The sequence below is a fragment of the Pantherophis guttatus genome, chromosome 1 (assembly GCF_059756535.1).
Source record: "Pantherophis guttatus breed Tessera chromosome 1, ASM5975653v1, whole genome shotgun sequence".
Taxonomy (NCBI): domain Eukaryota; kingdom Metazoa; phylum Chordata; class Lepidosauria; order Squamata; family Colubridae; genus Pantherophis; species Pantherophis guttatus.
The window spans coordinates 15,281,788-15,302,373 of NC_142063.1; the positions used below are offsets into that span (position 1 = coordinate 15,281,788).

Below are 20,586 nucleotides of genomic sequence, written 5' to 3' on the forward strand. Positions count from 1 at the left end.
AGACTCCTTTTTTTTTTTACTCGTCTCTCTTTTTATTATCTTGAGCGGACCAGACGTCGTCTGGCACAATTAGCTCCAGATGGGCATCCATTGGGAGGGAGGAGGGCAAAAAAGTCAAAATGGCAGCGCCCAGGGTCTGTATTTGCAAACCTCATCTTTCATTATACTACCTTTTCCCCTGGACCGAAATCTGAATCTCTCTTTACAAGGGATTAAAGAAAATTGGGTTTGGAGGATGGAAGCACGGGGGTATTTTTAACATTTAGCGTTTATTTGGATGCTCACCCTGCCTGCCAATCAGTCCCTCACTCCCCAATTCTGGATTGTAATCTTAAACTGTCATGGCTAGTCCCAGCTATGTCCCCAGCACAGGGCTTTCCAAGTTACTGACTTATAAATAGTCCTCGATTTATGACCACAATTGAGCCCAACATTTCTGTTGTTAAGTGAGCCGTTGCTTGTGAGTTTCCCCCCCCCTGTTTTAACGGCCTTTCTTGCCCCAGTTGTTAAGTGAATCACTGCAGTTGATCAAATTAGTATCTTGGTTGTTAAGTGTTGATTTTGCTCGTCAAAAAGGTCGCAAAAGGGGATCACGTGACACTGCAACGGTCGTAAATATGAACCAGTTGCCAAGCGTCCGAATTTTGATCACATGATCGAAAGGATGCTGCAATGGCTGTCAATGTGAAAAAAATGGGTCATGTTCCTTTTTTCAGTGTAACGTTAAACGGTCACTAAATGAACTGTTGTAAATCGAGGACAGGGTACTACTGTACAGGTACTACTTGACTTACAACCACGATTGAACCCAAACTTTCTCTTGCTAATGAGACAGTTGTTAAGCGAGTTTTACCCCATTTTATGACTTTTCTGGCCGCAATTGTCAAGTGAATCACTTGTTAGTAACACAGTTGTTCAATGAATCTGGCTTCCCATTGACTTGCTTGTCAGAAGTTTGCAAACGGGGATCACAATACCCAGGACACTGCAACTGTCATATGTACATGCCAGTTGCCAAGCGTCTAAATTTTGATCACATGACCACAGGTTGTAAGTGTGGAAAAACAGTCATAAGTCGCTTTTTTTCCATGCTGTTGTAACTTCGAATGGTCATTAAGTGAACTGTTGCAAGTCAAGGACTACTTGTACAAACTCCATCCTCTACCACCAGGGCCATGTTGGTTGAAAATGGCAGTATTCGTAAACAACAAGGGAAATTGGGGAGGCTGGTCTTTTATAAATGCCATAAAAACGAGAGAGGCCATAGCTTGCCTTTCTTAGTTCATCTTCTTTTAATGACCCCCTAATCCAGTGATGGTTAACCTTTTCGCCGTCGTGTGCCAAAAGCGGGGGGAGTGCAGGGGGGGGTCACGCATGTGTGTGCCCACATCCATAATTCAATGCCACCCACGCCCCGCCCCCCCTTTGCATGTGTGCACGACCCCACCCCCCGTGCTTCCCCCGCTTTTGGCACACGGCAGCAAAAAGGTTACCGGTGGGCCTGGTAGGCCCGTTTTTCACCCTCCCCAGGCTCCAGAGGCTTTTTTGGAGCCTGGGGAGGGCAAAAACAGCTTTCTCCACCCCCCTGAAAGCCCTCTGGAGGCTGGAAACAGCCAATTTCCCAACTTCCGGTGGGCCCAGAAGGCCCAAACATCAGCTGGCCGTTGCGCGCATGCACGCTGGAGCTGACCTAGGGCAATGCTCAGGTGCCCACAGATATGGCTCTGCGCACGCGTGCCATAGGTTCGCTATCATGGCCCTAATCCCTTGCGGGGTGAAGTCTGGCAACTGAATGGGAGCCGAGTGTTTACTGGCCGGATGCCCTTCCTGTTGCCAATGCGGAGTTTTGTTCAGATATATTCTTATTGTGCCCAGGGAGAGAAATATCTGCCTCCACCTAGGATCGAACTCACAGCCTCCAGATTGTGAGGCGAGAGCTCCACCCTCTAGGCCACCACACCACTCAGCTTGCCTTTCTTAGTTACGTGAACTAAATGGAGCATCCATGGTCAGTTATTAACTTTGAATAACTGCAGAAAGCCACAAATAATGGGATCGTGGTCTTTGCCCCCAACTTTTTTGCCTTTAATGCTGTTGGGAAACAAACATACTGGTTTAGCCCAATTAAAAGGCAAGGCAGGTGACGTCAGTTCAAAAGATGGGTTGGGCTCTGGGTGCAAAACCTCCCAGATTTGCAGAGAGGAAAAAAAAAACAGCCTAAATCACAGCTTTGGACATAAAACAGGTATTGAACACTTGATATTTTTTAACAACAGAGCGCGCACACACACAAAAAAAAGGAATAAAAAAATCTGTGAAATTTCACAACCAATTCTGCCGTTCTTCCCTTTGGGAGAATTTGGAGGTTAAATGTAAACCTGTTTCTTTTTTCCTGATTACCCAGCTCGTTCCTTTAGCCGTTTCCGCTTTTCAATCAGCTGCCGATTCCAATTTCATAACGGAGGAGTATGAGAAGAAAACGACTATCCTGAAGCAACGAAACCTCTTTATGGCGTGCTTAAGAGGACAGATGGATAGATTTTAGATTTTTTTAATCTTGGCACTGTTAAAAAAAAAAAAAAGCTGGCACGAAGAGCTCTTTCCCTGGGCAAAACGTCCTTCAACTAGGGAGAACTCCTTTATATACTAATTAGAAAACTCAAATGTTCAACTCAGCTGAAAAACATCATATGTGAGAAGCTGGTTTAGAGTTACTCTGGGCGAAGAGGCGCTGACTTCTTCCCAGCCTCTAGCTAGTTTGCAGAAAGGGTGTTAGTGATGGTTGAAGCCACCTTGGCAATGCCGCTCGAGGCACCTGGATTATGGCTGCTCTTGAGTTCCTTGGTGTGCATCCTTGGCAGGCCTGAATCCAGCAACCGGGCTAGCGCTTGAGTGAACGTCCTGGTTCCACCATCCATCAAAGCTACAGTTTGTCACTGGACAGGACCTGGTGAGGAAAGAGAGGGTTAAAACCAGATACAGCCAGCAGTGGCTCCATAACATTCCACCCCCTTCCCCAATTGACGAATCTTCATCCCTATTTATTTGCACAATTATTTGTAGACTACCCACTTCTATAAGAGACTATAGACAGTCGCTTATCTGAAATGATATAGGACAGGTTTCCCTGCCTGAACAGAGGGCTGGACTAGAAGACCTCCAAGGTACCTTCCAGATTCGATTTGATTTGATTTGATTCTATTCTATTCTACATTCTGTTCTGTTCTGTTCTTTTCTATTTCCTTTCTATTTCCTATCCTATCCTATCCTATCCTATCCTATCCTATCCTATCCTATCCTATCCTATCCTATTCTATTCTTCTATTCCCCATTCTAGTCTAGTCTAGTCTTTATTCTAGTATTATTATTTTAGTCTATTCTATTTTATGAGACAGTCACAAACAATTTTTTTTTTTAAATTTGATTTATATGCCGCCCTTCTCCGGAGACTCAGGGCGGCTTACAATGCGTTAAGCAATAGCCTTCATACTTTTGTATATTTATACAAAGTCAGCTTATTGCCCCCACAAACTGGGTCCTCATTTAACCTACCTTAGAAAGGATGGAAGGCTGAGTCAACCTTGAGCCTGGTAAGATTCGAACCTGCAGAAATTGCAGGCAGCTGTGTTAATAACAGGGTGCATTAAACCACTGTACTACCAAGGCTCTGGTTTTCATATCCTCCCCTCCCCTTTTGGTGACTCTTGGGCCTGTCCCTACCTCTCAGCCCAACCCACATCACAGGACTGTCGTGCTGGGGAAAATAGGAGTATAGGTAGTCCTTGACTTACAACCATTCATTTAATGACCAAAGTTACAATGGCACTGAAAAAAGTGACTTTTGACCATTTTTTCACACTTACAACTGTTGCAGCTCCCCCATGGTCAAGTGATCAAAATTCGGCCGTTTGGCAATTGGTTCATATTTATGACAGTTGCAGTGTCCTGGGGTCATGTGACCATATTTTGCGGCCTACTGATAAGGAAAGTCAATGTGGAAGGCAGATTCACTTAAAAGTTGTGTTACTAACTTAACAACTGCAGTGACTCAGTTAATAGCTCTGGCAAAAAAGGTCATAAAGCGAAGCAAAAGTCACTAAACCTCTGTCTTGCTTAGCGACAGAAATTTTGGGTTCAGATGTGGTCATAAGTCGAGGACTACCTGTATTAGGTGTAGTTCACCTTCTTGAATTGATCAAAGTACACTTATTTAAAAACGGGATAAGAGTCTAATATAATAATATAGAAACCAGTGGATCTTTTTATTGATAATTAAAGAGTTTGAAAATGCCTTTTTACCAAGCTGTCTCCTGAATACTGAATCAGGGTTTGCAAATGAAAAAGAATAGATTTTGCGGCTGTAAGGTCAAGTTTTGCCTACAGTTTGAGTATTGCCCTCTTTTTAAAGTAAGCTAAAGTCTCTATTTACCTATAAGGTTCTAGTCCTCAATAATTTTCACTAGCCAGCTGAGTCAACTCAATTTTGCCTCATCCAAAATTAAAAAGAAAAATCCATTTATAATTGTGAATAGGTAAGTCAACATTTGGAGACAGATCCAAGAGTATGGGATCCAAGAGTATGGGAGGAAAGCCAAAAAATGAATAAGAATTGAAGTATTAAAACGGGCAAGGGATGATGGATAGAATAGAGCTATTTCCCCCACTTTTTTTCTTTCTTTTTTTTTCTAATATAATGATGGCCTGATTAAAAACTAGAAATAGAGATAGAAATAAGAATATATAGGACTATGTATTAACATAAATATGTGTCTTAACATTAGGATTAGTAAGAGTGACTTGACTAGAAGCCAGAATAGAGGTAGAAATAAGAATTAGGGGGAATATCAGTAGTGATAATTTCTATATAAATTGAAAATAAGTAATAATTAGATAGAAAGATGAGATGTTGAAAGATGATATTACTACGTATGTTGAAGATCATTGACATTAGAATGGAACATTGAAATATTGAATAACTACTTCAAAATAATCAAGTGCATTAATATTAGGATTATATAAGTTTGATTAATGTAACAATAGACTGTCGTTATTTGTAATAACATGAATTATACCCAGAGGCCACACTGTTCATGTATTGATGTTGATACCATGTTTCCCCGAAAATAAGACCGGGTCTTATATTAATTTTTGCTCCAAAAGACGCATTAGGGCTTATTTTCTGGTTAGGTCTTATTTTGGGGGAAATACGATACTAAATGCCTCCATCTGGCTCACAATCTTAACTGGGGCTTATTTTGGGGGTAGGGCTTATATTACAAGCATCCTAAAAAATCATGCTAGGATTTATTTTCCAGCTGGGTCCTATTTTCGGGGAAATAGGGTATATGTTTAAAAATAAAAACCCAATAAACCTTGGAAAAAAAATGGAGTCAGTGAGTCGCTCTACACCCATCCTTGTACAGACCGGATGATTCTCCTTGCTTTTCATTGAAAACTCAGGTGTCCTTTTCTACCTGGTTGCGTGTTTTGTGGGACTTCTGCAGTGCCACCCGCCACTGATCATACATTTTGATGCTCAAATTGGCACAAGTCCCATGTTTGCGCATCCATCCAAAGAACTGCTTGAGCTCTCGGCGTAGCGTGTTGTTATGTTCTCCGTTTTTGGGTTCGCAAACTCCCGGAGTCCGTCCTGAAAGAGAGGAAGTGAAGGTTGACAAGGGATATTAAGCCAGGGAGGGGGGAAAAAAATCACAAAACTCTTAACCTTTGAATGCTAGAGGAGAAGGAGGAGAGGAGGAAGAAGAGGTGAAGAGGAGGAGAGGAAGAAGAGGAGGAAGAAAAAGGAGAGGAAGAAGAGAAGAAAAATGAGAGGATGGGAAGAAGAGGGGAAAGGAAGAAGAGGGGAAAAAATTAAAAAAGGAGAAAATGAAGCAAAGAAAAAGGAAGCAGGGAAGGAGAAGAGGAGGAGAAGAAGCAGAGAAGAAGAGGAGAGGAAGGAGAGGAAGAGGAGGAGTAGAGGAAGAAGGGAAGAAAAATGAGAGGATAGGAAGAAGGGGAAAGGAAGAAGAGAAAAAAGAAGGAAAGAAAATGAAGCAAAGAAAAAGGAAGGGAAGCAGAGAAGGAGAAGATGAGGATGAGAAGAAGCAGAGAAGAGGAGAAGAAGAGGGTTCCGCTGGATCAAAAAAAAAGATATATTTAGCACAAAAGGTTTATTTAGCCCAGCTTCCTTTCCATTTCCTGCAACAACCAATCAGATCTATGAAGCCTACAGAAAAGGTATTAAACCAGCTTATCAACCTACTCACGTTCTCTGCCCCAGCAGTATCAATCAATTGTAATCAATTTGCAGAAGAGTGCTGCTATGCAGGAAGAATAGCACAATTACTAGGAGTAAATTGATGTACGAAGCTACACACATTTAATAAATAACTAAATAAACCCCATAAGAGCAGCCCAGCTGGATCTAAACATCCAACTGTACAGCTGCTTCCAGATGCTACACAGGTGCCTTTGAAAGGTGCCAGGCATACCAGCATGTAGTCTAGAGCAGGGATCTCCAACCTTGGCAACTTTAAGACGTATGGACTTCAACTCCCAGAATTCCTCAGCCAGCTTTGCTGGCTGGGGAATTCTGGAAGTTGAAGTCCACACATCTTAAAGTCGCCAAAGTTGAGAAACTCTGATCTAGTGTGTCGTATATGAAAAGGCCGTTTTAAACCATTGTTTGCAAGCCACTTCACTTCCCAAGGTCAAACCAAGTATAATGGTATCAAAATAAAACTTAGCAAAAATATATATATATATATATATGGGCAACCTTAGAAGCTCAACTATTTTTTTTCACAAGGAGAAAATCCACCTGTACTTTGCCTACTTCATTCCCGTATATTTTTTTGTAAAAAAAAAAAAGATTGCCTGCTTTCATTTATATCCCCAACATCCTCCTGAAATCATCTCACTTATTCTTCAGCGCGCACAATTTATCCTCAACCCATCCTTAGCATCTAAGTCATCCAGACAGAGATAAATTCGATGAACATGGGGGAATTAAGTAATATGTTCTCTTCAGGAAAACTAGCCGATCCTCCCTCGCTCCTTCCTTCCTATCCTCCCGCGCCATCAGGTATCCTAAAAGCCAGGAGGAGAGCAGACGAATGTTATGTGTGAAGGCTTGGGAAGAATGGAGGAGTCGGGGCAGTATTTGAGGTCCAAGTCTTTTGTAGACATCTCAGCTGGCTTTGGAACAAGAAACCCAGGTGCAGGGCAACCGCAAGTCCCAAATTTCTTCCAAGTCTCTTGGTTTAGAAGCCCAAATCTTCTACTGACACAGAATCGGATTCTCAGGACGTCTGCTCAAGATTTCTTGGAAGAGAAACCTGACAGGAGCTCTTGATCTTCAAGCTGGAAGGATGCCCAAGAAGGCCACCAAGAGAAAGCCAAGAAAACAAGCACCTGGCAAAGGAGCAGGAGCTTCACTTAGGGCAGTGATGGCTAACCTTTTTGCGATCACGTGCCAGGAAGGGAGGGGTGGGGGAGGTTCGCGCGCACGCGTGCCTACACCCATAATTCTATGCGCCCCACGCATGCATGTGTGACCTCCCTCCCCCCCTCCCCTGCTCCTGGCACGTGATGGCCCGGTAGGCCCGTTTTTCTTTCTCACCTGGCTCCAGATCCTCACTATGTGTCTGGGGAGGGTGAAAACAGACTTCTCCACCTCCTCTCTAGGAGTCTCTGGAGGCTGGGGACAGCAAAAAAGTCACTTCCTGTCCAACTGGAAGTTGGGAAACGGGCATTTTCGGGCCTCCAGAGGGCCTCCGAGGGGGTGGGGAAGGCTGTTTTTGCCCTCCCCAGATGCATAGAGAGGATCTGGAGCCGGAGGCAGGAAACAGCCTGTTTCCCTACTTTTGGTGGGCCCAGAAGGCCTGAAAATCAGCTGGCCGGTGCCAGAGCTGAGCTGGGGTGCCCACTGATATGGCTACGCGTGTCACCTGTGGCACGCGTGCCATAGGTTCGCCATCATGGACTTAGGGAATTTCTGATGCTCCCCGTGGTGACCAGAACTCTAGCTAGTAAAACAGAATAACAGAACAGGAAGACCTAGTTTCCATCCCTGTTCAGCTATAGAAGCTCTTCAGGTAGCTTTGAGGTAATTTCAGCCCCAAAAACCACTGCGGTTCAGATGTGAAGGTGCTAAAATAAAGCAGGTTCCCTCTCAGTTACAGAATCCAGCTGGGTCCTTTCTCCCTTTACTTTACTGTTTACCTTTCTCCCAGCCCTAGGCTGGAGATTCCCCCCCCCCCAAAATGTCCATCTATCAATCTGCATTGAAATAATGTGCTAGGCCTGTGATGGCGAACCTATGGCACACGTGCCAGAGGTGGCACGCAGAGCCCTCTCTGTGGGCACACGCACAGTTGCCAGCTGCTCTTCTCGTTTCCATGCGCACCGGCCAGCTGTTCTTCGTGGGTGCCGGAGCGGTGCCAGAAAATGGCATGAAAATGGCCAAAAACCAGGCCGTTTTCCAGGTCGTTTCCAGGCCATTTTTCGGGCCGTTTTCAGGCTGATTTCGGGCCATATTCAGGGCATTTTTGGGCTGTTTCTGGGCCTTTTTTGGGCTGTTTTCTGGGCCATTTCCAGGCCATTTTTCGGGCCATTTTTGGCTCAAAAATGGCCCAAAAACTGCATGAAAACAGCCTGAAAACGGCCCGAAAAATGGTCTGAAAAATAGCCTGAAGTGGCCCAGAAAACAGCCCGGAAAATGGCCTGAAAACGCCCCGGAAAATGGCCTGAAAACAGCCCAAAAAACAGGCATGCGTGCACCAGCCAGCTGCTCTTCAGGTTTCCGGTGCTCCGGCGCGTGCACATGCACGCACATGCACGCACGTTCCAGTTTTGGCACCTGAAAAGGTTCGCCATTATGGTGCTAGGCTGTGGTTTATAACCTGCAGTGGACTGTTGGGGTTGATTGTCATCATTGTTCTTTAGCTGGAGGAACATATTGTTCCACTGTACTTTTGTCAGAATAGAGTTGGAAGGGACCTTGGAGGTCTTCTAGTCCAGCCCACTACTCAAGCAGGAGAACCTATATCATTTCAGGCAAACGACTGCCCAATCTTTTCTTAAAAACCTCCAGTGATGGAGCAACCACAACTTCTGAAGACATGCCATTCTACTGATTAATTGTTCTCACTGTCAGGCAATTTGTTCTTCGTTCTAGGCTGTTTGTCTATGGAGATTCTCAGTCATTCATGTCATGGTTGTCCCAAAGGTGCATTTTCAAGAGCTGGACTTTCTGGGTTTTTTTTTTCCTAAACGCATGGCACAATGTAGGAGAACAAACCCATCAGGACTAGATTTAGCAGTCCATCTGCATTTAAAAGACAAAGGCCAATTTTCTGAAGACAGCAAAGTCTACATTTTGGACAGAGAAGACCTCTGGCTTGGAAGAGGAGTCAAAGAGACCATCTATGTCAAAATTGAACAGCCCTCTCCCAACAGTGGGGGAAGAATACGACATCATCTATCTCCAAACTACAACACAGCCCTTTCAACAGTTCCAAGAAGGCTCCACACCCATTTGCACTACTCAGGTAAACCTCCAGGTGGCCTCAATGACTCTCTAAAAAGGATGCAAATGACCAGCTGTCTGCAAGGAATATAAATCCTTCCATTCCTCACCATCCAGTCAGAGCTGAAGAAGCTTCTTGGATGAGAAGTGAAACATCTTCAAAGGAAAAAACAGGAAGTCCAGTTGCCCCTTGAAAAAGCACCTTTGGGTTCTAGGCTGCTTAGAAAACACCACCACCCCCTCCCACTTTGCCAAAAGGTAAGGATGGAAAACTGGTCCTATTCACCATTCCGAGGCGTGGAGGCCGCCGTTGGGTTGCTCCAATCACTCCAAATGCCAGCTTTCTTTGAACCATAGATACCGACAGGATTGCAGCGGACTTGGACGAAATATACCGTCCCGGGCCTTAGGCCTGCCAGCCGGCATGATGTCTGGTTGCTAACATTGTCGACAACCTATCAAGAGAAAGGGAAAATTCAGTTTTTAAGGGAGACCTGGTTCTTCCATCCACCAAAATGCAAGCTTTGGATGTAATTCTTTAGAAATAGACAATTCTTGAGGTTAGGGGAAAAAATGATAAATGCTTTTTTAAAAAAAAAATGATTAGAAATGTTCTAAGATTTTTCATTGAGAGGAGAAAAGGCTGAATGGATGATTTATGGATTTGGGAGTTACAAAAGGGTTAAAAGGGAAGGGGTGAAATGCTACCGGTTCGCACCGGTTCAGGTGTACCGGTAGTAATAAAAACTACTGGTTCAGGCAAACTGGTAATTTAAAAAAGCCGCCAGTTCGTCTGAACTGGTATTTCCGACGATCACCTGTGCCACGTGATTTATATTCTTAATCGCGCGGCACAGCTGTTCCTTCCCTCGCTGTTCTACTTACTTTCTTAAGCCTTTTTCCGCGTGCAGTGTATGTTTGGCGTGCACTGTGCATGCATGCACAGTGTGTGTTTGGTGCGCACTGCGCATGCATGCACACAGCACACATTTGTGCATGTGCGGGTAGCAAACCGGTGATAAATTGAGGAGGATTTCACCATTGGTTAAAAGGGAAGGGGAAGGGAAGTACAAAGTAAGAGAGGGAAAAAAGAGGAAAGAATAAGATGGTTACTGGATAGAAAGGAGGGTGGACGTCCTAATATTTTACTACTTTTTTCTGTTTCTTTCCTTTTGCTTAATTTTTTTCTTATTTTAAGAAAATATTTTCCGTAAGAAAATATCTTATTTTTTCTTATCTTTTGTTTAATAGTTTGATACTTTTATTATATTTTATTAAATTATAAATGGGAAACTTTCACTGATGCAGAAGAGGGCATGTTCTCTCATGCCTAGAATATAAATATAGACACTCAGATTTTTGAAAAACGTTTTGAGAGTTTTAGGGCATCTAGAAACACCAAACAGCTTTTATGATTCTTAACCTTTTTGCACTTAAAGGTGGATTGGATCTGAAGGGAGGAGAAAACTTTGATCAGGGAGAAGCCGTCACAACGTGGCTTGTAAAGGGGGCCTGTTTTTCTTGAGGACGAACATCTGTCAGAAGTCTGAAATATGACTAAAACTGTAAAACGTCCAGCTATAAAAAGAGATGAAAGAAATATAAAAGATGAAAGAAAAAATACAAAGAACATAACTGAGAGAGATTTTGCACTGTTTCTCTACCTTGGCAACTTTAAGGCGTGTGGACTTCAACGTCCAGAATTCCCCAGCTTGGCATGGCTGGCTGGGAATTCTGGGAGTTACTCAAGACCAGGCATTTTAAAACTGGCAAGGGTTGAGAAAAACTGCATTAAGACAGGGTTTGTTTTAGCCAACTTTGACAAATCACAATGGAGAGTTTGTACAATAAAGGCCAAGTCAAACATAGGTAGGCCTCAAGTTACGACCAGTCGCTTAGCAACTGTTCGAAGTTATGACAGATCCTGAAAAATCCAGATTTGAAGTTCCAACATCCAGGCAGTCACATAACTGCATTTTGGGCACCTGCATTCAGGGTCATTTGCAATGGTCTGCAGTCATGTTATCATGATTTATAATGTTTTTATCAAAGACTGGCATTTACTTCCAATTTTTGGTACAAGCAGCCCATAAGGAACTATTAACTATTCACTTAATGATTGCAGTATACACCTAACAACTGCAGCAAAAAAAGATTGTAAAATCAGGTCTGGTTATGTGGGGACTCGTTTTAGAACCGTCACAACTTACGACCAAAATTGTGGACCCCCTTTTGGTCATAAGTTAAGGATTACCTGCATTATGATTTAGTGCAATGTTTCTCAATCTTGGTAGCTTGAAGATGGGTGGACTTCATCTCCCAGAATCCCCCAGCCAGCAGCGCTGGCTAGGGGACTCTAGGAGTTGAAGTCCACCCATCTTCAAGCTTCCAAGGTTGAGAAACACTGATTTAGTGGAAAGAATACACTCAGTCTGCTTTTCAAGTCTGGGACTTGAAAAATGCAAATTTTTAAGAACAATGGAAAACTGGTTTCCAGTGCTTATTTATTACCCATAAAAGTAATTTAAGCATGCAATTTTAGAGCAGTTGCTGAATTTGATGGGGATTTGATCTAAATTCCAGAACCCACTTGATCACTTCACTGGGATTTTAGATGTTAAAAAAACCTTTTGAAGATTTTTTGATCCCTCATGGTTACAGCATTGCGATCTGTCTGACCAAAAATCTTTTTTGCTTTTAATATGTCCCTCCTTCCAGTTCTGAAGCGGATCCCAGAGCTTTGTTTAAATAAAAGTATCCCCTTGGGGCAGGATGTTTGGCTCATAAGCAATTTTTTTAAAGATCTGGTTTTTATGGATTTTTTTTTTTTTTTACAAAACCACATTTTATTTTTGTTTATTTCCTTGTGAAGCTGATATTTCACTAGAAATCCCCCCCCTCCTTGTTATCTTCTCAATTTTCACGGACTTTGGGATGCTCTTCCTCAATTTTAATCTGAGTACAAGTGAATATGTCACATCTGCTCAGATCGGCAATAATTTTCCTTTCCAGGCCTCCTCCCCTTTTCCTTAATCTTTAGGCCAAATTGCTATACAGCTGGGGAACATAGAAACTTTAACTAAAGGCCTGTTGGAAGATTAGAAGCCAATATATGACTTTATCCACTCTAACTTGAGCTTTTTTGGGGGTGGGGTGGAATATTGTAAAACAGTTTACTGTTTTCAAAAGCAGTTTATGCACTAATCCCAGTTCTACATTTTTCTTGTAATTACTGTATTGTTTCCATTGTATGTTTCCAATTAGCTCTCTTTCTGTAATGTGCTTTTATTTTTCTTCGACTATTTGTTTATTATATTTTAATCCTGCCCCTATCTCAAGACTTTGGACAATTGGCAGTACGAAACAAAGATTAAAAAATATAATTAATAAATGCATGTCCCGTGTTTCCTAAATGCCAGGGAATAAATACTCATGTAAACAAAACAGATCAATAGCCCAAACCTAGCTCTTTTAACATTGTTATTTTTCAAATCTCTAGCAAAATAATTTTAAAAATAAAAATGGGCAATCAGATCCTGTACAGGATGGGAATTTAAAGCAAGGAAAACTATATTGGACAAGCAGATTTTACTGACAAAGGTAATTTACACACTTCTCACACTTGTAGAAAAGAGATGGGACCTCAATCAGTTATTCTCCATGTTTAATTTTTTGATACCCATCCCTAGACTCCCTACCAAGTCCCTATCTCCCAAATCCAATTCCTGTTTTTGCTGTGATTTAAGGAATTCATGCCCCTTCTCTTAAGGAGGTCCATCTAGCGGGACCAAGAAGAAGGGCCTTCTCTGTGGTGGCTCCAGTCCCTATGGAATATCATCTCTGTTGAGATACGATTTTGACACTCTTTCACAAGATCCTGAAGACCTGGGCTTGCCAGCGAGCCTGGGGACGCCAGAGTGAGATGGAGCCCATAGGTGGCTTATTTGTTTGTTGTTGCCAGGAAGATGGGGGTTTAATGTTGAGATGAAATATTGTTAGATATTGAAACTCTAGAAAGAGTGCAGAGAAGAGCAACCAAGATGATTAGGGGACTGGAGGCTAAAACATATGAAGAACGGTTGCAGGAACTGGGTATGTCTAGTTGAATGAAAAGAAGGACTAGGGGAGACATGATAGCAATGTTCCAATATCTCAGGGGCTGCCACAAAGAAGAGGGAGTCAAACTATTCTCCAAAGACCTGAGAGCAGGACAAGAAGCAATGGGTGGAAACTAATCAAGGAGAGAAGCAACTTAGAACTAAGGAGAAATTTCCTGACAGTTAGAACAATTAATAAGTGGAACAACTTGCCTGCAGAAGTTGTGAATGCTCCAACACTGGAAGATGTTGGATAACCATTTGTCTGAAGTGGTGTAGGGTTTCCTGCCTAAGCAGGGGGTTGGACTAGAAGACCTCCAAGGTCCCTTCCAACTCTGTTATTCTATTCTATTCTATTCTATTCTATTCTATTCTATTCTATTCTATTCTATTCTATTCTATTCTATTCTATTCTATTGCTTTTTTATTTTTTTTTATATTGGGTTTTTATTTTGTAAGCCCTCCAGAGTCACTGAGAGTGGGTTAGGTGGCATTATAAATGTTCTTAAATAAAATAAAATAAATTCTATAAACTATATTGCATTGGCACTCTCTTGCTCTCTGCAATTAAGACACACACTCTGTTGATTATTTTCCTAATATTCTTATTAAAAACTAAAAATCCATCAGCTATTTTAGGGGACATGCCTTCAGTCTTTACCTCAGTACTTTCCAATAAGCTGTATTAAGTCTAGTCACACTTACTTTGAACAGTAGGAGCTCAACCCATAAAATGTACCAAGGTAGATGGCCTAAGGGCAGAATAATCAGTCAGCTGAAACACACACTTTTAACACGCACTTCTGAAGGAAAACGAGTTGGCTCTGAAATGTTTGTTACTTAAACTTCAAATATAAGTTAGAGCTTCATCTGTACTTATAACGGCTGTGAAGAATATTTTGTATCTTTTGTCTTTCTTTTTTATTTTTCTTCAGCTTTTCTTGACCAGCCCTTGCACTTATGACTGTTGCAGCATCCCTATAGTCACGTGATCCAAATATGGCCGCTTAGCCCACATCATCAATATTGGCATGTATTTATGATGTTACTACATCCCGGGGTCATGTGCTCACCATGTGTGACCTTCCCAGCTAACTTCAACAAGCAAAGTTAACAGGGGAAGCTACATTTGCTTAACAACTACATGATTCACTTAACAACTGAAGTGATTCACTTAACAACTGAAGTGATTCACTTAACAACTGTGGCAAAAGAGTCATAAAATAGAGCGTGACTCACTTAACAAACTGTCTTGCTTAACAATGCAGTTATTCACGAATTCTGCTCCCAATTGTGGTACAGATAGCCTTTCCCTTAGGATCACAACTGAGCCCCAAATTTTTCGTGCTAAATGAGACTTTGTTAAGTCAGCTTTGCCCCATTTTACAACCTTTCTTGCCACAGATGTTACGTGAACCACCGCAGTTAAGTCAGTAACTTCACGGTTGTTAAGTGAATCTGGCTTCCCCATTGACTTTGCTTGTCAGAAGGTCGCAAAAGGTGATCACGTGACCTGGGGAAACTGCGACATTCATAAATATGAATCAGTTGCCAAGCACCCAAATTTTGATCATGTGACCATGGGGATGCTGCAGCAGTCGTAAGTGTGAAAAAGTCACTTTTTTCATGCCGTTATAACTTCGGATAGTTGCTAAACAAATGGTTGTAAGTCAAGGAGTACCTGTACTAACTTGAGGACTACCTGTGAGTCTCCAAGCGCCCAAATTTAGACCACATGTCCATGTGGAAGCAGCCCCACCACGCTGCAGTTCCTGATTACTCCGGCTGATGGTTGTCCTGGTGCAGAATAAATTTCACACCCTGTTAAGGAGGCTCACCTTCCATTCTGAACTGTCCTCAACCCGGTACTGGATCTGATATTTGGCTTGGAAGAGAAAATCCTTAAGAGCGGGAGGCGCACTCCACCTCACGCTGAGCTGGTCCTCCAGGTCTCCCACTCGGCTCACGTGGACATCCGAGGGTGGATCGGTTGTGACTGTCGAACAGGGACAAGTGGGGACAAGTCAGTCAATACTTAAAATCAAAGATTAAGACTTAAAAAGAACTGGAGGCAAGCACAGCAAAATGCATCTTTCAGCCATGCTAGTAATCTCCTATTTAGGTTGTCTGCACGAGTGATTTTGTTTTGCTGTAAACAGAGTAAATTCCAGAAATCAGTAAAAAACAAACAAACATAGAAAATCGTAGTTATGTGACCCTGGGACTCTGTAGACATTCGTAAAGGTGAGCCGGTTGCTAAGCACCCAAAATGTAATCACATGACCATAGTGTGTGTGTGTGTGTGTGTGTGTGTGAATTGCAACTTAAGGTATGGTCCTGATTCTTCGTGCCTGACAGATGTAAAATCAAACATAAATAGAATGGTCTTCCTTGTCTAATGTGGATGATATCCCCTCCTTTCAACAACCATTATCATCTTCTGTTAATGACCCCATAATCCCTTGTGGGGTGGAATCTAGGCAACTGAATGGAGCCGAGTGTTTACTGGCCGGATGCCTTTCCTGTCACCAATGCAGAGTTATATTCAGCAGATATATTCTCAATGTGCCCAGAGAGAGAAATATCTGCCCCTACCTAGGATCAAACTCACAGCCTCCTGATTGTGAGGCAAGAGCTCCACCTCTAGGCCACCATACCACTTCCCCCTCCTTTCAACAATGCAGACTCTATATTCACGTCAGCTTTGCTTAACAACTGTTTGCTTAGTGACTGTTCAAAGATACAAAGGACTCCTCAACTGGTATTTACAGTTCAATGTTCCAACAGCTGTCCGCCCCAAAGTCACGTGATCACATTTTGAATGTTCAGCTGATCTGCATTTATGGCCATTTACAGCATCCTGCGGTCACATAATCTCAATTTATGGCGTTTTTTGCTGGGAAACAGCGTTTACTTCCAGTTTCCAGCAAAAAGCATCCATTACAAACAATGGGTTCATTTAATGACGGCTGCAACAAGATGATAAAGGTCAGTTCTGTGATGATCACTTAACAACCAGCACAACTTATGGTCGTAAATTGAGGAGTATACATCATTGCTTTGTCCCATCTCAGTTCTACTAGTGGCTGGCTGATGCCAGCAAGATTTGAACTTCTGGAGGGCAGGTTGAAAGGGAAATAGTTAAGAAACAGCAAATGTATGTCTGGAAGGGAGCAAAATGCCGCACAGGAAAAAAAGAAAAAAGAAGAAAGATCCTAATTAGATTAGGAGCAATTCCACTCACATATAACCTATTTCCTGCTCACTGCTTCCTTCCTGAGATGTCGAAGATCTGTTTCTCGGTATGTCTGAACTTTTCCTACTTCGGCAAATGAGCCCAGTATATCCCATGTGAGGTCACAACATATGTTAGGGATTGTCGTTATGGAGAATGACTGGCTAGAATTTATCTCTTGCCACTAGCACTTTCTCAACCTTGACAACTTTAAGACCGGTGGACTTCAACTCCCAGAATTCCCCAGCCAGCCCAAGATGGCTGACTGGGGAATTCTGGGAATTGAAGTTTCCTGGTCTTAAAGTTGCGAAGGTTGAGAAACACTGCACTAAGGGCTCAACCATCTCCCTTCTAATTTCAGGGATATCTTTTCCTGCAAAGTATTTAAAGCTGTTTCACCCCACAGGTTTGAAAGACAGGTCATCCTCTGTTCTAGAGCAGGGGTCTCCAATCTTGGCAACTTTAAGATTTGTGGACTTCAACTCCCAGCGTTCCTCAGCCAGCTTTGCTTGGTTGAGGAACTCTGAGAGTTGAAGTCCACAAGTCTTAAAGTTGCCAAGGCTGGAGACCCCTTTTCTAGAGCACACTCAACCCCCAAATCTACATTTCTTCCCACAAACTGATGGAATACAGAGCAATACTTGACTTAGGACAACTGAGCCCCAAATTTCTGTTGCTAAGCAAGACAGTTGTTAAGTGAATTTTGTCCCATTTTATGATCTTTCTTGCCACAATTGTTAAGTAAATCGTAGTTAGTAACATGGTTAAGTGAATCTGGCTTCTCTGCTGACTTTGCTTGTCAGAAGATGATCATATAACCATTAGCATGGGGATGCTGCAACGGTCATAAGTGTGAAAAATTATCATAGGTCACTTTTTTCGGTGCCATTGTAACTTTGAACAGTCACTAAACGAATGGTTATAAGTCAAGGACTATCTGTATTTAAGTGGAATCTCCATGCTCCATGCTTGGGAAGTCTACCCACCTGTGAGCATTAGTGGCTTGACACCAGTGGTGGGTTGCTCCTGGTTCGCACCGGTTCGCAAGAACCGGTAGTAAAATTTTTTAGTAGTTCAGAGAACCGGTAATAACATTGGCTGGCCACGCCAAGTCCCCGGCCTGGTCGCTGCTCGCTTACCCTGCCCACCTCATCAGAGGCTTTTTTAAAAAAAAATTTAAAAGCATTTTTTCTACAACCTCTTTGGCTGAAAAAATGCTTTTAAAAGTTAAAAAAAAAAGCCTCTGATGATCGCGCGGCTCAGCTGGAATCTCAGAGGCTTTTAAAAGCATTTTTTTCTACAACCTCTTCAGCCAAAGAGGTTGTAGGGAAAAAAAATGCCTTTAAAAGCCTGTGGCGATCCCAGCTGACTTGCCTGATCATCAGAGGCTTCTAAAAGCATTTTTTTCTGCAACCTCTTAAGGTTGTAGAAAAAATGCCTTTAAAAGTAAAAAAAAAAAAAAAAAAAAAAAAGGCCACGCCCACTCAGTCACATTACCTTCCAAGCCACACCCATAAAATAAGCCACACCCACAGAACCGGTAGTAAAAAGATTTAGAACCCACTCCTGCTTGACACTAACAATGGGGCTGTGAAGGATAATGACTGTTACCGTATTTTCCCCAAAATATATTGGATCTTATTTTAATTTTTGCTCCAAAAGATGCATTAGGTCTTATTTTCCAGTTAGGTCTTATTTTCGGAGAAATACGGTACTAAATGTGTCCATTTAGCTGATGATCTTAACTGGGACTTATTTTGGGGGTAGGGCTTATATTACGAGCATCCTGAAAAATTATCCATTTAGGTCTTATTTGGGGGGGAATACGGTATCAGAAGGATTTTACACCCTCATTGTGTCACAGAAGGGCGACATGGAAGCTCAGTGGCTAAGACATTGGGCTTGTTGGTTGGAAAGCCAGCAGCCCAGGTTCGAGTCCCGAGTGCCACGCGATGGGCTGAGCTCCCGTCCTCACCTCAGCTCCTGCCAACCTAGCAGTTTGAGCCAAGGTGGCGCAGTGGTTAGAGTGCAGTACTGCAGCTACTTCAGCTGACTGCTAGTTCAGCAGATCAGCGGATCAAATCCCATCGGCTCAAGGTTGACTCAGCCTTCCATTCTTCCGAGGTGGGTAAAATGAGCACCCAGATTATTAGGGGGCAATATGCTATTTAGTATACTGTCTTTAATGTAAGCCACCCAGAGTCCGCGGAGAGTGGGCGGCATAGAAATATGACTAATAAAATGACTAATAAATAAGTTTGAAAGTATGGAAATGTGAGTGGATAAATAAGTACCATTATGGTGGAAAAATAACAGCGTTATTGTTCTTCAGACAGCCATGGCTCAATGGCCTTGAAACAAAGATGAGCACCGGCCCCTAGAGTCGGCAACGACAAGCGGAGTAAAATTCGCAGGGACTCCTTTACTTTATTCTTTTTTTTACCTCTGGCACAGAAGTACAGGTAGTCCTCGACTTACAACAGTTCATTTAGTGATCATTCAAAGTTACAATGGCACTGAAAATAGTGATTTACGACTGTATTTTGCACTTATGACTGTTGCAGCATTCCCACGGTCACGTGATGTACATTATTTATGACGGTTGCAGTGTTCAGAAGTCATGTGACACCTTTTGCGACCTTCTGACAAGCAAAGTCAATGGAGAAACCGGATTCACTTAACAATCATGTTACTAATTTAACAATCGCGGTGATTCACTTAACAAATGTGGCTAGAAAAGTCATAAAATGGGACAAAACTCACTTAATAATTTCTTCACCTGACAACATAAATGTTGGGCTCAATTGTGGTCGTAAGTTGAGGACGACCTGTAACAACAACTCAGGGCTGAGTTGGCCAGAGGAAACCAACTTGTAGCATGCAAAGCTACAAAAGCTGAAACTTTTGCACAACTTTTGAAATGGTCAAGGGGAATGTTAGCAGAGGTGGGCTTCAAAAATTTTAACAAGGGATTCTCTGCCCAGTTGCTGGGTGGGCATGGCCATGATCGACGTGGCATAATCAGCCTCCTGCTTTTGCCCTCTCCGGGCTCTGGAGGCTTTTCTCGAGCCTCTGGGAGGGCGAAAACGGCCTCCCCAGGTTCTGGAGGCCAGAAACAGGCCCGTTTCTAGCCTTCCTGAACTTCCGGTAGGCCCGATTTTTGCCCTCCCCAAGCCTCTGTGCGCCCCCTGCACTTACCTATATCCAAAACAGGCTGGGTGGGGACTCTTGGGAGGGGCAGAGTGGGGTAGGAGGGGCCAGCCAGGAGTGGGATTTGGGGGTTCTCCAAACTGCACAGAATCTTAGCTAGAGGTTCTCCCGAACCCCTGCGAACCCTCAATAGCCCACCCCTGCATGTTAGACTTATAGAATTAGCCCTGATCGTGTCATAGTTGACCACGGTGAGCTTAAAACAGCTTTGCCAACCAAATGTGAACAGCTGCTATCAAGATTCGTTGGTCAACTGCAAGGACCTTCTTACCAACATCGACAATGTCCAGCATCACCACATCAGATACAGCCATTCCAAGTCGGTTGGATGCTTCTACCCAAATTTCGTAAGGCGTGAACAGGGCTAAATCCTTGGGAATGTGGCAGGAATATGGGCCGGCGGTGTGGTATTCTTGGCAGATATTGTCCCGACCATACCATCTGCAAAACAAAGAGTTCTTTCTTTTATTTATTAGGTTTTTTTTAACCCCACCTTTCTTTTACGTAATTCAAGC

At 42.8% G+C, this 20,586-nt stretch overlaps 1 protein-coding gene across 3 annotated transcripts in view; it reads right to left on the minus strand.

The window, feature by feature from the left end:
• Window positions 1-7: 7 nt before the first annotated feature.
• The window catches only part of CRLF1 (cytokine receptor like factor 1), a 57,504-nt gene continuing 36,925 nt past the window's right edge, over window positions 8-20,586 (minus strand). Inside the window, exons 4-9 of one of the 3 annotated variants that reach the window (XM_087875861.1) lie at window positions 20,343-20,512; window positions 15,465-15,622; window positions 9,816-9,984; window positions 5,475-5,650; window positions 3,553-3,603; window positions 8-2,947 (exon numbers count right to left, since the gene is read on the minus strand). In XM_087875861.1, the coding sequence (XP_087731987.1) occupies window positions 2,924-2,947; window positions 3,553-3,603; window positions 5,475-5,650; window positions 9,816-9,984; window positions 15,465-15,622; window positions 20,343-20,512 (748 nt within the window). In that variant the 3' untranslated portion in view covers window positions 8-2,923. The remainder of the gene's footprint in view (window positions 2,948-3,552; window positions 3,604-5,474; window positions 5,651-9,815; window positions 9,985-15,464; window positions 15,623-20,342; window positions 20,513-20,586) is intronic. The other 2 variants (XM_087875932.1, XM_060694836.2) reach the window with 2 other exon arrangements.